Source organism: Siphateles boraxobius, unplaced genomic scaffold, assembly GCF_051911475.1.
Source record: "Siphateles boraxobius isolate OS27281-9 unplaced genomic scaffold, OSU_SipBor_1 29, whole genome shotgun sequence".
Lineage (NCBI taxonomy): Eukaryota > Metazoa > Chordata > Actinopteri > Cypriniformes > Leuciscidae > Siphateles > Siphateles boraxobius.
Window position 1 is genome coordinate 19870415 of NW_027508908.1, and position 18042 is coordinate 19888456.

At 36.7% G+C, this 18042-nt stretch overlaps 1 protein-coding gene across 1 annotated transcript; it reads right to left on the bottom strand.

Annotated features, from left to right (window-relative positions):
• Positions 1–1145: 1145 nt before the first annotated feature.
• On the bottom strand, positions 1146–5543 carry fgf8b (fibroblast growth factor 8b). Its single transcript, XM_077246715.1, has 5 exons — positions 5057–5543; positions 4938–4974; positions 3372–3558; positions 2261–2367; positions 1146–1796 (listed from the first exon to the last, which is right to left on the bottom strand). Exons 1-5 carry the CDS (start codon positions 5086–5088, stop codon positions 1521–1523), a joined length of 639 nt encoding a protein of 212 aa, XP_077102830.1. The 5' UTR covers positions 5089–5543; the 3' UTR covers positions 1146–1520.
• Positions 5544–18042: the final 12499 nt, after the last annotated feature.

Consider the following 18042-nt stretch of genomic DNA (forward strand, 5'->3'; position numbering starts at 1 on the left):
TAGGTAGCTGCCATGTTCTCTGTCAATAAAAAATGTGCAAAAACAGTACCCTTAATTGGTCAGCTTACGTTAGAGTAGTGATATATACCCTTTACGGGGTAAATGAGGTCACAAGTTATCCCTTTAAAGAGGTCCTATTATGTCCTTTTACGAAGTCTTGATTTTGTTTCTGGGGTGTACTAGAATATGCTTTAATGCTTGATTGTTCAAAAAACACATTTTTCACGTTACAAATTTTATATTTCGAACGCGTCATTAGTTCCAGTTTTGATGAAGCCTCTCCTTTTGAAATACAAAATGTGCTGTGATTGGTTAGCTGGCCCAGTGTGCTGTAATTGGCACCATGTTCGGAAAATGTCACGCCCCTTACCATAATGTTTAATCTGCTCAGGTGTAAATATTAAGTATGATGTCAATTTCAAACCAATTCAAGCTTGATTCAGACTTAAAAATGTTAATGAACAAGAGGATCGTCCAAAACGGATTTTGTCTCTGCAACCACGGATTTCACAGGACGTTTCAGAGTGGTATGTTTTTTTTTCTGTAATTTTCTTATTCATTTTAGATATGATGTTATACACAATTTAATCATGATATTTGTTGAGAATCTATGGTAATACAAACAGTAATTGGTCACAAAACCATGGTTAATTTCGTAAGAGGCGGTGAACAGTCTTACATAAGCAAGAGCTTACAAAAGCTACAGTAAACACTACATCAACACTAAGCGGAGGCAAAGCTTTGCCCTTTGTTTACATCGTAGAAACTACATAAAACGTTTAATTGGAACTGTTAATAGAAAATACAACTGCAAATAAATAATAGGACATAGCTTTGGAAATGGGGGTGGACAAAACATTGTCTCTTTGCCATAGTGGCAACACTGTCTTCTCTAATGCAGCTCATTCAGGCCTTGTCCCTTTATTTGCGTTTTCTGTGGGCGGATATTATTTAAATGAGTAACATTATGACTTCACAAAGCCCAGAATAAAACGCACTGTAGTACAAACGAGTCGTTCGCTGTTGTTCTTGGAAAGTGGATTTATTTAAATAAAATATCTCCCTTTGGAGTGGACTTTAAGCTTTGTAACCTTGCAGATCTTTTTTATGCTCAAACAGCAACATTACAGACTAACTAAAGTTGAAAAAGTTAAATAGCATAATAGGACCCCTTAAAGATTACTGTCCCTGTGACATGATATGTTGTATCCCAAAAGGTAAAATGTGTGCACATTTTTCTGAGAGTGTTTGTCTGTCATGTGTTCTGTTGTCTTGTTGTATTCCCAGAGATGTGTTGCTCATTATTACAAGGCTTACGGTGTGCTTTGTTCAGTCAACAGTTCAGTAATTGTCCCAGAACAAACTGTTCGTGATACAGCCGTTCATCTGTACAGCCTCCTTTTTTCATTTCTTTTACACAGCATCAGTTTGCCATGATGTCCAGAACTATGGATGCACATAGATTAGATTAACTCAAAGTAAGATAGCACTCCGGTATAAGATATGATACTGTCCTTTTCTCAATTCGTGTTTGTGCGTTGATGGTGCTTAGTCCTCTTGTTGAGGGGATATGGGATTAAATCAAAAGGCTTTCTTTCTGTTAACAGGTGTCCTCGAGGAAGACGTTTCATGAAATGAGCCTCTCGCTGGTGCTGCTGGGTCTGCATGGCTTTCCTGGGTCGGCCCTTGCGTGTAAAGGCCATGTACCAGCCTTTGTACTTAGCGTTCTGCAAAGCCGTGTAGTTATTTTCCAGAACAATCTCAGTGAATATGCAGTCCTTGCCACGGCCCTTCCTCTGGCAACAAAAAGAGACAGACAGCGGAGGACTGAAATGACAAACTCAGAAATCTGCTATTCAAGCCTGAGAGATTTATGAGGCTCAGTTTTGTTCACAGGGCATGATGGGTTTACCTGTGATATGATTAGTGCCGTTCGAGCCAATTTAGATGTCTATATTTTATTAAAATTATACAAGTATGATTTCATCGCATTCAGCACTTCTTAGACTCTTTTATCCAAAGTGACTTACAGTATATTGCATTCAAGGTATACATTTGATCAGGTTCTTGCTTTTCCTGGGAATCAAACCCATGAACCTTGGCATTTCTAGTGTCATGCTCTACTGTTTGAGTTAAAGGAAGGTATCTTATAGATATATCATTGAAAAATAATTAAACATAAACACACTTAATTACAATTACATTTTCATGTGTATGCAAAAAAAAAAGGGGGGGGGGGCACTTAAGGGGTTAAACTTACCCGTCCAATAAGCTTGCCTCTCTTGTTCATGCAAATGTAGTATCCTGTTTTTGCTCCTCTGATTCGAACCCGGCTTCCAAACGTGTCGGTTTCCACAATAAGTTTAGCTAGAAATGTGACAATGTTTGTTACTTTTACACATCACTTTCAGGTGATATATACAATGAGTGATGCTTCTGATTGTGTACTGGATAGTTTATGATTTGCACTGTTGTAATGTTGTTTGGGTTGGAAGTGTGAACTGCTAATATTGAATCTAGATGTGTGAATGCATGAGTGTGTTAGGCTAAGACTACAAAGAGTAAAAGTAAGAGTAACAAAGAAAGGTAAAACCAATGACGCTGACCTCACTTCTCTTCATAAACTGACTCATACTTTGAGTTGTAAAGCTATGAAAATTCCTCGTAAAATGACCCTCCAAAAAAGTGGGCAAAGTGGATGGACTGCACGAGTGGAAAGATGGCTAGACACACAGAAATACTTTGGTGACAGAAATTCATTCCCAGCGGACGGGATTCTAACCACTGTTTTGTTTGGAGAAGAAGTGCTGTAGCTCACTTAAAACAGGTGCCTTACTGTATAGCTTTAAAATTACATTGAGTTCAAGTAAAAACAAGATTCACTTTTCATTGCCTATTTGCAACATCAAGGCACACTATGAATCATATATTTAGCAGAATAAAATATGTATGTAATTTTGGTGATTGAAACTTTAGATCACCATCTTGCTTCAAACATAATACAGGAACATTTGCAATAAACATTTGTTTTGGAAGACATGAAAGATGAAAAATAATTATGTTAGAAAATGGCATGTTATATTTCTGTCCTACAACTTTTATTATTTGGAGAACTATTCAGGAAATGTTAAGACGACAGAGGTAAGATGAGTACTGATGTGTTTTCCAGCAACGAAACGGGTTTCTCTTGAGATTCCCAAACTCGACAATATAGAATCCATTTCAAACTATGCAGGTTACTTTTTGGCAATGGCATTTACTGGACATTCTTTAAGGTAACCTGAGGTGATATCCTCAACTGACTGTTCTGTCCTATTGTTTGACAAAGTAAAATAATGCATAAGAGTGCATCTGCAAAGATTGTGACTTGCCATGAATATCACCATCCTCGCCGTTGGCATTGACCCTCTTATTGCCCAGGACTTGTACATGTTTTCCGCTGGTCCGGCTATAGAGCTGATAAGTCCTTGTTAATCTCCGACTCATCCTGTCCGATAGACGACTCTGCTCCGTTACGTGGTGCTTAAAATTGGGGACGGAGATGGACTGCATCGTCATCTATAAAAATTTGACAGAAGAACATGCAGATTCATGGTGAATAAACAGAATAACTATATTACGATTATTGATTCATTGTGTATATTAAAACAATGATATAAACATTATGGACTGCACTCTTAAGTACAATAAATTGTTTCTCATCAGATTCAAATAAGGATTCCATATGTGCCTGGTCTAATGAAGTGGAGGACACAAGATGGTTGGCATTCTCAGGGCAAGTGCGCTGTCCACACTCTAGATGACATGCCAATGAGGGTTTGTTTCTAACACTGATCTTTCACCCCTGTCTCTCTGTCTTTTCCCATAATGATTTTCTTTTGTAAGTCAGCCATGTGCCTTGCCCACATGTTAGAGCCATTACCTTTAAAGTGAGGGGTTTACGCCTTTTCAAGATGTTTGACAATTTGCCAATGACTCTATTAATAATGAGTTGTTTTCACGGTTATAACACATTTACTACACACATATAACATCACAGGATTAATGTGCGTAAAATACTTATCGTTTTCAGTGTGTCTTAATGAATGTTTACAGGAAAATATTTGTAGGGGAGACGGAGTAGTGTTGTAACATTTTTTTTTTCAATGTCTGTGACTGTTTTGTTTTGCATTATGTGACTAAAACTTTGACACATTATTCCCATTTACCTACAAATTAAAGAAATGTATAATTCTATGAATTATTTATAATCCATAAAAATTGATTTCAGGCACAAAAAGTGTTGCTGTTGCAACCTAAATCTACAACAGGATGGGGTGTAATAATAGAAAATTATTTTTAAGGTTTATATTTTGTGCATGAATTTATTGTGGTATCCAAACATTCTTGTGCTAAATATTTAGTATTGCCCATGCATGATCACCCCACCCAATTTATTTTGAAAATATTAAACATACAATAAACATAATTAAAAACAGCACATAAAATGTGAAACAAATTTGAAATATATGCTTACAACTCTAAAGATGAAGAGTGTGGTTTGCCACAAGAGTTGTCACACCTGTCTTTGTGGGTCCAATAGAAAACTCTGTAAAGTCATGTTACAACCCTCCCAGTGATATTTCTATTTTATAACATGTAGGTAAAAAGTTTATGTGGATGCTATATATCAATGTAAACAAAACAGCATGCTCATTCACTTGAAACTGTTCTTTAACATCCACTAATACCTAAAGTTACAAACCAGATCTAAACATTTTACTTTATTATTATATATATTTTTATTTTTTTACAGAGACACTTACATCTACAGGTGATTTCACCCATGTAGCTCATTTTGGTTAAACCGATGTTACAATATTAAAGGTTAACAACGGTGTATACCTATTAGTTTGAGATGCTTGTTTGCGAAAACTTACATAATGAAGAAAACTTACCTGAGAGTAAAAACACAGTGTCATGAATTGAAGGAATCTGAAATGCAACAATTGTAGATTATTATTATTTCAAAAATATAAAAATAATGAAATGAAACGTCTATATTAAGTATACTTACAGGTAACCTAACCTCGATGATTTCAGCCTCATTGTGAGATTTCCAAACCCTGTCTGATTATTATCCCAAATGATAAGTTCTTCATTAATTCCTCTGTACGTGTATTTTATTGTGTGAAGATGCTCGGTCCATCGGACTTTCAGCAAAAATGAACTAAGTAAATAAACTGAGTGACAGGACAAAATATAGCCTTTTGGTATTGATAGAATGTGTGATTTATTTATCCACCGAGTCCATGTCAAACGAATCCGTCAAGCAGTTCGTATTCCTGAAAGTTCAAGCACCTTACTTGCGACTGTTCCCACAAACATAATTCATGGTCGATGTCCAATTACAGCGAATATACGAAAAATAAAACATTCTTCATTGAAAGTCACCGACAAGATCCGGCAGCGTGCGCGCGCCCATGTTTAGACTATGTTTCCACACGGTGTCTCCAATTCTGATGTAGCCTATTGCTAGCCTAAATGTCACTGAAAGAAGTCACATTCGGGTTGATAAACTGTTATGTTTCCCTGACGAGAGGCTGAGAGCATAAGCCTCACTGTGTCGATCTCCACTTTCAAACACCCAATGTCAAACCCACTCTTCACGTGCGTTACCTTTACTGAAGCGCCATCCCACTCGTCAACATTTAAACTCCTTCAAAGACATTCGTTTAACCTGAATCATTAGGCTACAAGAAGAGTTTATGCTATCCAGTTAAATATAGGCTACACTCATAAAACCTGAATCGAATTTTTTGTCACAATTTTATGAACAATAAAAAATGCAAGTTTATGTCGTTTATTTGCGATTATCCTAAGTAAAGAACAGTGTTTGAAAATGTAATTAATTTATTATGCTTTTTAGATAATAATTAGATTAAGGAAAAAACATGGTTATAGTAGGCTAATCCGCATGGGCTAATACAAAGAACACAATTTAACCTTGCTCTTAAATTTGTGATAAAAATTTATGTTGGAATTAGATTAGTCTAAAACGGGTTTATGTATTTTAAACAAGAGTTTGTGTCAAAGCACCATAAAAGAAGGTGTACTAAACATATAATTAATATAATTATCACAAGTATTTAGCCTAAATACTTTATGATTTTTAAATGGTCTATTAATAGTAGCATTACGTTTGTTCTGTCTCAGATAGGCTACATATCATGAAACCAGAGTCCGAGCCCCATTTGGGATAACATGCATTTAAAATGTATAGTTCTAAAAGTATAACATTAAATGAACAAGTGACGTTTTCTTCAAGAAATAGGCCTATGGCTTCAGAGTAATAATAAAAAAAGACTTGTGTTACAGAAATTGTAAATAGTTATCATTTACAATAGCCAAAAATAAAACATAGTCTATACTTGTACTTTTTTTATTTTTATTTTTATTAGAAAAGTCATGACATTTGTATTGAACTATCCAATGAGTAACATGCTTGCTTGCTTAGTTGGGAAAAAGAGTGATTAAAAGGGTTAACACCTACAGTAAATATAATAACCTGAAAACCCACATTGTTACATCACCTCTTCATCATTAAAAATATGCATTTTTGCATTACCTGCAAAATCATGACAGACTTAATGCTTATTATATTTTTTTACATATATAAAAAATAAATAATTTATCATTGTTGTTACTGGTTTAAGTACACCTACCAACCAGACAAACCAAAGAAATATATAACCTAGCCCTTAATAGTTGTTTTTTTTTAAAGGGAAAAATTCTCCCACAAGGAAAAGGGAAAAATTGCAAAGATTCTGGTATGCACTGCAGAACATACAGCTACATTAGTATATACCCTGGCTGCCTGTAAGACTTTACTTCATGTGCCTTTGTGGTGACCCCAGTTTTCTTTTTTCTTTTTTCACTCACACACACTACATGTGTAAGTAATATACGCTCCATGAGAGTACTGGACTTCAGATGTTTATAACATCTAATGGCTAGACATGTGCTGTCAGTACTACAGCTTAGTTAACTTTGAAACGTTAGATCCACCGAAAAACAAAGCATTTAACAGTTCAGATATTTCAGGGAGGAATTGAAGTCTTAGTCTGCAGCCTACATTTGTGATAATAATATTTCAAGGTCATATCATGCTTCCATCAGCATACATTAAATGTCTCAATGCAATGATGATGTGTCACAAAGCTGTAATTGCCCTGGATCATTGGACTAGAAACCACTGGCATATCTCAATTGCATATTGAGATGTCTTTATCTGCTATAGTGGGCTTTTTTTCTTTAAATAAAGGCTTTACTCTTGCCTTTAATACACTCATATCCTGCAATGACCATAACACGGATCACTGCAAGTTCCACCAATCTCAGACTGAGACTATAATTCCCATGCATGACTCAAACCCCAAAAAAGGATTTTCACACCTTTTGAGCACTCATAGGAGCGACAAAACAGCTGCTAAGCAGCATAGAAAATGTCATTATCGGTATTGGTTTAATTCTGTCCCATAAATTACTCATATCAGCCCATGTGCTGGCTTAGAGGGTGAGAATGTACCTGATTGATTAGTTCCAGAGGGAGACGGCCACAAGTGATTTTGCCACATGGAATGATTCAGTGCACTAGTCAGGTCCTTTCTCAGATATTACACTGGATTTGTGTGTTTAAAACTTTTGTTCAGGTCCTATCTTGGATTTTAATGTGTTTTTTGCAATCAGATATGTTAAGGTAAAGAGTAGCCTACTGAAAGTACTGAAAGTCTTTTGATTGAAATCATATTTAGTGTATGCTTATTTATGAGAATTTATGAGAAAAGATATTTTGTTTGATCACCTTCATTCAACTGTGTTACTGTCACATGTACGTTCTGTTTTGGTTTAATTCCAGTTCCTGTACCATTGTTCTTTGTTCCCCATTACCCTGCCACTAGTTAGTTTCCTTGGTTACTGATTGTTACACACCTGTTTCAGATTCCGTTGGTTAACCTCCCTTCTGTATTTAAGCCTTAAGTTCTCACAGTTCTTTGTTCGGCGTTGATTTTCGTCTACGTTATACGTGGTTGTGTTGCTAAGCTTTCTCCTGTAATCTCCTGCATGTTCCTTTGTTGGATTTTTGATTAAAGGTGTCATCGGATGCAAAATTCACTTTTATATGGTGTTTGTAAATAAATGTGTCTTTGCAGTGTGTGGACACAACCAACCTACAATTAAAAAAAATCCATTCACCTCTTTTATTTGTAATCCTCAAAAAGCCTAAACACTCTCAATAATCAAGCCGTTTGGATTTTCTGAGCAATATAATGTAATATTGCTCATGCTCTGCCCACGACCACTGACGGACTTTCCCGTATTAGCATTTTCCCGCCCTCAGCCATTTGTATACTGTCCACCAAGGCAGGTTGCCAGGGCAGCACTTTGTGTCTTTTGTTGACCCCCCCCCCCCCCCCCCCCCCCACATGGAAGAGAGAGGTGGGTTGAGCAGTTGCCCATTATCATTTAAAGAGACATGCCCCGAAACGGGTCGCTGTGAACAGAGCTGTTTTACACAACCATTGAGGAATTTTAATCAAAGTATGTTACAAACTTTACATGAAGACCCTACAGAATCATACCAACTTGTGGAAAATGGGCATCCGATGACCCCACTTAAATTCTCCATCATCATCCGCTCTCTAGTCACGGTATGTTACTGTTACATGGGCAAATTTTCTCAGATGACAAATGTCTTGATTAATTTCCATTCAATTCATCTCTAACATTTTACAATAAGGTATCATTTGTTAACATAAGTTAATTACATTAGTTAACATAAACTTACAATGGACAATACTTATACAGCATTTATTAATCTTAATAATTCCAACATTTACTAATACATTTTTTAAATCAAAAGTTGTATCTGTAAAAGGAATAGGAATCTGTCATTGTTTTACTCACCCTCATGTTCTTCGAAACCCAGAGGCTTCGTTCAAATTCGTAACACTTATGAAAATATTTATAATATTCATATTTTTTTGTGCATTCATCATTCAAGTGGCTTAATCCAAGTTTTATGGAGAGACATGATCGCTTTATATGATGAACACATTTAATTTAGGCGTCTATTCAAATAAACATTGATCAAAAGACAAACAGTAGGCTACATAGGCCAGTGCACTTCAGAAATCATCCAAGAACAAACCTCACTGTGTGTGAAGTCTTAAATTATTTATTGATCATATAACAACCTTATTGATAATATAGCATTTGGTTTCTTAGCTGTTTTATTATCCTTAACATGTGCAAAATGATTTTGGCAAGACATATCAGATATAATCCCATTACTATTTCTTCCACTTCCTTCACCTTAAACACATTAAAGCCTGTATATATTGTTTTTTCCCAAAACAATTTTATCTTTCACCTTCAAATCGCCTCATTAAACCTTAGCACCCCAAACCAAATATATTCTACTAGATTCACTGACTTGACTCATCATTATGGACCTGATATAGTTCTTTGAAAATATATGTGTCACAAACTACATTCCCCATAATCCTCCCTGACACGTGATAATGCGCACCTGTTTTCCGTCAACTCTCCACCTGCTCATTCTCCGTCTGCAACAGATAAGACTATCATTCAAATTGTCATTAAGTTTGGTCACTCCATGATCCAAGTAACTTGTGCTAATCCTGCTGCTGGTTCAATAAACTTATCATTGCAGCATTCCTGTTCTCTCTCATCCTGTGTCTCAAACATGACAAAATGCAGTGTATTCACAATTGGTATAACATTCTCTGTTTTTCTTGGCATTTGAGACCTTAATTCAGTGTGTTCATTTTCCTGTTAGTAACGTTCACTGCACATAAAAGCACAACTCTATAATTTGTACATATATAACAGAACATTGTCTCCTTTATTTGACCCTGTCTTTTTCTCAGCTTTTAAACACCCTCTACAACAATCTGTTCAGGGTGAGAAGCTAGCTTGTTTTCTTTCTTGTTCTCCCTCATTCTATCTCTCTTTGGTCAAACAGGCAAAATAATTCTGCAGTGGTTCACCAAGAGTCATGCTTTTGTCAAGTTTGTGGGAACCCGATGGTACATTTTAATATCACAGCCATGTTTTAATTCAAACTTAACCAGGTCTGGTCCAGATCTGCCATCTGGTCATTGAGTGGTTGATGCTCTTCCAAACATCGTCCCCGTCCTTCTAAATAGCAGCAGGAAAATAAAATAGAGAGACAGAGTGAAACATGAACCCTGGCACAAGGATCTCTGGTTATATTTAGAGGAAGAGGGGAATGAGTAAATGTCTGAAGCAGCTAATATGAGCCCACTCCATTAAGTAAAGTATTATTCACTCCATCTGATGCCAAGCATAAAAATACACACCACTAAAGAGAGAGAGAGAGTGGTGGAAAGGTAGACACCTTGGAGGAAAATAAAATGAAATGTGCCTTGAATGTGGAAACAAAGTTGGAAGCAGATCACAGGTGTCATCCAGTAACACTAATCACAATATATGCTTTTAGAAGATACATGCTGTCAGAGACTGTTCTAAACGCACTGAATCCAGCCGTAATTATACTGTAACTGCCTGGATAGCAGACATGTGTTAATGCTTTTAGCACAAGCGAATCTAAGGGAACTGAAAAAGGGGGTTCAAACTTGTTGTTTAGTGCCTTATTGGTTATAGTAGCAATTATTGACATCCCATAATTGCAACCGGACTGTGAGTAGGCCTACAACATTTAATTTCTATTTCTTAATTTTCTTTTTAAGGGCAGTGCAGATTAGGGATCTCGGTAACAATTTACAATGAGGTTCAATTTGTTAAAGTGTCCATGAAATCAAAACTGATTTTATTTTTTTATTGCATGGTTTATTATATATATTTTTTTTAAACATGGACGTGCCCTCATAATCTTTAATCCAAAATTCATCTCCCCTCGTAATATGGGACAATATCACAGCAATTAGACAACAATCCAATCAATAGTTCACCCAAAAATGAAAATTATCCCATACTTTACTCACCCTCAACCCATTCGTGTATAACTTTCTTCAATCGGAGTTATATTAAAAAATATCCTGGCTCTTCCAAGATTTTATAATGGGAGTGAATAGAGCCTGAGTTTTTGAAGCGATATTGAGTATAGAGCTAAACATTTGGCAATATTGTATTATTTACAGTCATGCCAATAAAGCAATTTTTTAATTGAATTGAATTGATAAAGGTTAGAACTAATCATTTTTAAGGAGTAGCCTATTACAGCACACTGTAAGTGTATATTAGCACCCTTTGTTTTTTTTTGGCTTCTGATAGAGTGTTTAGTCCTGGAAATGGCAAGTCCCCATGAAATCAAAATGAAGTTTTTTGGCTTTTAGTGTAAATATGTTAGCCTAAGTCTGTTATCTATAAGCTAGTGTGCTCCAATGATGTGCAACAATGATAAAATTTGCATTTTGAAGATATAAGCATTCAAAACTTACAGTTTTTCACTTCCGCCATGGGGATCAACAATTTTGATGACATCACTGTGCACTTTAGCTTCTCTTCAGACTTTCTGTCCAATCAAATGCTTTCTAGAATCAAAAAGTGTCCCGCCCCCTATATAGACGCTGAAGCGGCGTCTGAAATTGGTCACTCTTCACACATTTACTATTTTCAACATGGTGATTGGGGAAAGGACCGATTCAGACAGTGTAAATATGCTTTCCATTCAGACGAATGAAGACTGGTTTCACGTTAGTATCACGCGAACCGCCGCAGCTCGCACAGTCTTCTCCAGTCCAGAGACACAATAGCACAGAGCAGATCATATGCGCGAGTCGACGCAGACCACGAAACGTATCGTACTAATTTGAATTCTGCACAGAATGCCATATTTTAAAGCGATATGCAGGATACTTGGAGGAAACTGCGGCTTTGCCGAGCACAACGGATCTGGCAGAGCTGTGAAATAAATGAAACGCTATTGGCTATTTTCAAAAAGGGGAGAAGCTGCTCGATATGTCCCGCCCTGTCTTCCTGTTTCAGTGAAAATTACTTCAACACATTGAACAATGCTTTGCATTTCAAGGCACTTCAGTGGGCCTTTAACAAGCAGATTACGGCTCTATGAAAAAAACTCGATCCTGATTGGTTAGTCGCACCACCCACCAGTCACTGTCATCCATGGCAATACTGTATATCACATTGCTCTGGGTAACTAAAAACCTTTTATATTTCTCATATCTCTTGTTTTATACAAATGCAACAGGCATGATCTTAGATCTCATTGAAAGATTCTATTGAAAATTACATCGCTTTAGTTGGTTATTAGGCACACAGTGACATCATTGGTCTTGTTGCGAGGCTAAAAGTTTTGAACTGTACAATATTAATTTTTTTTAATGGAAGCTTTAAAACAGGTAATATTCAGGAATTACAGTAATTATCATTCATTTTATTTAATGATTAGCTGTGTGATAAGCTAGATAATGCACATTTAGCCCATCTTCATTTTAATAAATGCTTACTTAAAGGGTTAGTTCACCCAAAAATGAAAATTAAGTCATTAATTACTCACCCCCATGCTGTACCAACCCCGTAAGACCTTCGTTCATCTTCGGAACACAAATGAAGATATTTTTGATTAAATCTGAGAGGTGGTTCACTGCTACATAGGCTGCCTGAGGGAATGAAACTTGACGGCCCAGAAAGTCATTAAAGAACATGTTTAAATATTCCATGTGCCTACAGTGGCTCAACTATAAGTTTATCAAGCGACGAGAATACTTTTTTTCCGAAAAAAACACACATAAATAACGACTTTATTCGACTATTCCTTTTCTTCCTTTGAGGGCCTGAGACGAGAGTTCAAGAGATTTCCACGACGCATGCGCGAGAACTGAACAAGAAGTATTAGAAGAAGAACGTCCTCTTCTCAGTTCTCGCGCATGCGTCGTGGAAATCTCTTGAACTCTCGTCTCAGGCCCTCAAAGGAAGAAAAGGAATAGTCGAATAAAGTCGTTATTTATGGGGTTTTTTTCGGAAAAAAAGTATTCTCGTCGCTTGATAAACTTATAGTTGAGCCACTGTAGGCACATGGAATATTTAAACATGTTCTTTAATGACTTTCTGGGCCGTCAAGTTTCATTCCCTCAGGCAGCCTATGTAGCCGTGATCCACCTCTCAGATTTAATCAAAAATATCTTCATTTGTGTTCCGAAGATGAACGAAGGTCTTACGGGGTTGGTACAGCATGGGGGTGAGTAATTAATGACTTAATTTTCATTTTTGGGTGAACTAACCCTTTAATTGTTCATTGTTAGTTCATGATTAACAGCAAATGCATTAATGTTTACAAACTGAATCTTATTGGAAAGTGTTGCCTGCCAGCATCTTCAAGTCAGGCCAAGGTAGCGGATAGTTCAGGTTGAGAATGCTCCTTGTCTCTGCTTTTACTCTCCTCTCCGCCAAGGGGTTTTTCCATTGACATGGGCGCTCCATTCCACTGAATGAGATCTGATTTACTGTCTTGTAAACACATAGGAAGTAGCATTGAGAACGGTTTAACAAAGTCAATAAAAGCAGATATCATTCCTGGTATAGGGCGTGCATGTGGTCTCCCTCATGCACGCACTTACACTCACACTAAAGCAAACACACACTTTTGAGCCTTTTGCTCCCCCTTTCTTCTGTTTTTCTGTTCTGTGCTGGAGAAAAGCGATTGCTTTTGCAGGCCTACCTGCAAGTTTGCTTTGAGTCTTTCTCTTTTTCATCTGGGTGCAGAAAAGTGGCCCCTGGTGCCCAAACAGCTGTGTAGACCTGGGAGGGAAAGAGGCTTGAAAAAGGGACGAGAAGAAAGAGAGGAAATTCAGTGGACCTCAGAGACTCTCCTTTTCTGCCTCTTTCCCGTTCTTTAACTCTCTCTCTCTTTCTAGCTCTCTCCTCTACATTTCTCTCTTCACATCCCCCCCTTTGACTTTCTGCTCTTCATCTCCTCCCATCTCTGCTTTTCCAGCCTCTTTCATTCTCCCTCTCTCTCTGCTCCTAAAACAGCTTTAGGCCTCTGAAAGATGAGATAGAAATGATTTTTTAAATCCTAAACATTTTTGTCCCAGGTGCATCATCGATCAGACCCTCTAGTGCGGTTATGTTTCGAGTTTTGAACTTCTTCGAAAACCCCTCCCGAAAGAGCTTTCTTTAGTACGGTAAGGTGGTGGAAATCCCATTTGCTCAAATCCTGCAAGATATGTATATATATGGTCTGAATATAAATGTACAAGGTCCTGGGCTTACTAAACTGTCGTCTGTCCAAAGTTAGGGGGGGAGATGGCTGAAATCTTCATAGGAGCTATATGGGAGTGTTACCTCCCACAATGGAATTCGCTCTGGAGAGGGTCAATGCTACCCTGTCACTACCTTCTATATCATCTTTCAACCCCCCCCCAAAAAAAAATCCAAAGATGAAATGGCTCGCTTTTGACCCTAATACTTGGACTTTTAAACTACCTTTTTTGGGGGGGAAGAATTCTTAGTGTTGAGAGACATATGGTGATTGATAGGAAACTTGAATCAGAGCTCTACTGATCTCTGTAGGCTTGTGTTCCAATGGACCAGAAATTCTCAGTTATAGCTGAATATTAATTCAACTTAAGACTAAAAGAATAGAAGATCACTGCAGCACATTTACAATGAAAAATTCACAAACCCTGAACATTTGCTGGAGGATTTAAGGTACCTAATTAGATCACTTGTCAGACTTCAACTGCTCACATTTTGTGAAATCAGAAAAGGTTTATAACCCACTGTTTCTTTTAAATGTCAAGATTTTATCTTGTTATATATACATTGCAGACTTTTTATCTCAAATGTCAATTCCAAATTTGAAACAGATCAGAGAAGCTGCAAAATAGGCGTTCTGACTCATCTGGTTCTCCAGAAAAGTTGCAACACGTCTCCAGAGACTCTACAGAAAAAAAAAAGGCAAAAGAGGGAGAAAGAGCATACATAGATATACTGTACACAGGTGAAACTCGAAAAATGTTAATATCGTGCAAAAGTTATAATTTTGATGATTATAACTTACAGTTTATGAAAACCCCAAATTTCGTGGTTGGATCTTCCAACAGGACACTGATCCAAAAACAAACATCAAAATCAAAACAAAAATGGGTCACTGAGCACAAAAACCAAGCATCTGCCATGACCGTCCCAGTCCCTGACCTGAACCCTATAGAAAATGAGTGAGCTGAACTGAAGAGAAGAAGCGCCAACATGAATCTGAAGGATCTGGAGAGATTCTGTATGGAGGAATGATCTCTGATCTCTTGTCAGGTGTTCTCCAAACTCATCAGGCATAGGAGAAGATTCAGAGCTGTTATCTTGGCAAAAGGAGGTTGCAAAAAGTATTTAATAAAAGGGGGCAAATAATTGTTCCCAACATGTTTTGGAGAAAAACATTTATTTCATAATGAAATTACTTCAATGAAAGGTTCTATTTTTTCTTTTTTTTTCTTTTTTTTTGTTGATGATTATAACTTACAGCTTATGAAAACCCCAAATTCAAAATCTCAGAAAATTTGAATATTACATGAAATCAATGATAAAAGGATTTTAAATACAGAAATGTCAGCCATCTAAAAAAGTATTATCATGCATATAGTTATATATATATACTAAATATATTAGTTTCACCTTTTAATTGGAATTACTGAAATACATGAACTGTTGCACGATATTCAAATTTTTCGAGTTTCACCTGTATATATATATATATGTATATTTGTGTGTGTGTGTACTCACATGCAAAGCGAGAAAACAGAAAGGGATTCGGCTGGCCAATGTTTCAGAGGGAACTCATCGCGGAGAGGATGAGAGGGGAAAAAAGGGCAGTGTTGAGAGCGGTAATGTTTGTTTAGTCCCCATCAAAGCCAGGCGTAATTACTTTACCATGCGGAGGTTTAGCCTGCTGCAGCATCTCTCTCTTCAACCTTAACATCACCCACACTACCTCAGTCTTATGTCCTCAGATCCATCATTTGCTCCCTTAAAACAAGATTTTTCAACATGGGGTCTAGAGACCCCATTTCTCAAACAAATAAACAAACAAACAAATAAATAATTATATGTTAGTAAATAAATAAGTAATGAAAAGTAACTGACACGATTGGAATTTCAAACAGGACAAGTTCTATGGTCAGATGAAACAAAACGATTAGCTATTTTGGCAGCAAACACTTAAGATGGGTTTGGTGGACACAGGGATAAAAAGTATCTCATGTGTAAAATTAAATACTCTGCTGTATCTTTAATGCTGTGGGGCTAATTTTCTGCCAGAGGTCCTGGACATCTTGTTCAGATACATGGCATCATGGATTAAACCAGACCAAATACAGTATGTGAGGTGGGCTGCACCCGTCACACTTAACAAAATAATTATAACCAAATTAGAACAATGCAGATAAAACAGATAACAGATAAAAAATAAAAACCTGACTGCCTCTGCTAGAAACTTTATAATGGGCCGTGGTTGGATCTTCCAACAGGACAGTGATCCAAAGACAAACATCAAAATCAAAACAAAAATGGGTCACTGAGCACAAAACCAAGCATCTGCCATGACCGTCCCAGTCCCTGACCTGAACCCTATAGAAAATGAGTGAGCTGAACTGAAGAGAAGAAGCGCCAACATGAATCTGGGAATCTGAAGGATCTGGAGAGGTTCTGTATGGAGGAATGATCTCTTGTCAGGTGTTCTACAAACTCATCAGGCATAGGAGAAGATTCAGAGCTGTTATCTTGGCAAAAGGAGGTTGCAAAAAATATTTAAAATAGGGGGCAAATAATTGTTCCCAACATGTTTTGGAGAAAAACATTTATTTAATAATGTGATTTTCTCCCTACTTTCAATTCTTTTACTTCAATGAAAGGTTTGATTTTTGCAACAAAATTTTTTTTTTTAATAAAATATCAAAAGGATTAACAAAGCAGATTTGTTTTTTACAGCCATCTTTGATCATGTTAGCCAAGGGGGCGAATAATTCTGACAAGCACTGTATGTATGTATGTATGTATGTATGTAAGTATGTTTGTACATACAGTATGTATGTATGTATGTATGCATGTATGTTCAGTGTCTATGTATGTATGTATGTATGTAAGTATGTACAGTTTGTATGTATGTACAGTATGTTTGTATGTTTGTATGTAGAGTATGTATGTATGTACGTACGTATGTACAGTATGTATGTATGTATGAATGAATGAACGAACACTACTAATAATTATTATTATTATTATTATTGTTATTGCTACACTATTGTTTCATTTCAGGATTAACACAACTCTTAAAGTGTCAACTCTATAGACAGTGAATATTTGCCACATAATATTGTACATGTACTGTACAACAAATTAGTTCTCACATTTTAAATGGGTTGAAAATGTAATGGCTGCCTTTATATTTTAGAAAGGGGGTCCGTAGTCAAATTTGGGTGTCCATGGTTAAGAAAAAAATTAAAAACACTACCTTAAAATACTCCTTGATAGTCCAGCATTATTTAATTTATGACAATTTTTTTTTTTTTAAATCTCTCTTGTTAAAGATTGACTGAAATGTTAAGGTGAGATACACAGAGATCTGACATGATAAATCTTACATGGTGGTTTTGGTTGGTATGTGGTATGACATTAGTTTGTTGGCATCCCCAGTCCTTCATATATCCCATGGTGCATCAGGCTCACTGCAATTGTAAAAGTCACTGTAAAATTCAGCAATTTCATCATGGAAACAGGACTCCTCTTTCCCAAAGCCAGCCTGGAGAACTAATCATCTGTCTATCACAGAGGTGAAGCTGTACATGAGTGTGTGTGGCAAGGGGGTTAAATGTGACCCCAGCTTACACCGTGACCCCCATCTGGGTGGGAGACAACCACAAGATTGTTAGGGGACCACAAACCCTGCAGAATCATGTTCGTCTGACCCCATCTTCACTCCATCCTTTAAATTCTTCATCTTGCTCCATTATAAAGACCACACCTGTAGTGTATATAAAATTA

Excerpts from the sequence above, each read along its gene's own strand:
- fgf8b (XM_077246715.1), bottom strand. The coding sequence starts at position 5,088 with ATGAGGCTGAAATCATCGAGGTTAGGTTACCT. Across the intron at positions 3,559-4,937 it reads CACTGTGTTTTTACTCTCAG|ATGACGATGCAGTCCATCTC; the intron begins GTAAGTTTTCTT and ends AAATTTTTATAG. Across the intron at positions 2,368-3,371 it reads CGAGGATGGTGATATTCATG|CTAAACTTATTGTGGAAACC; the intron begins GCAAGTCACAAT and ends TCACATTTCTAG.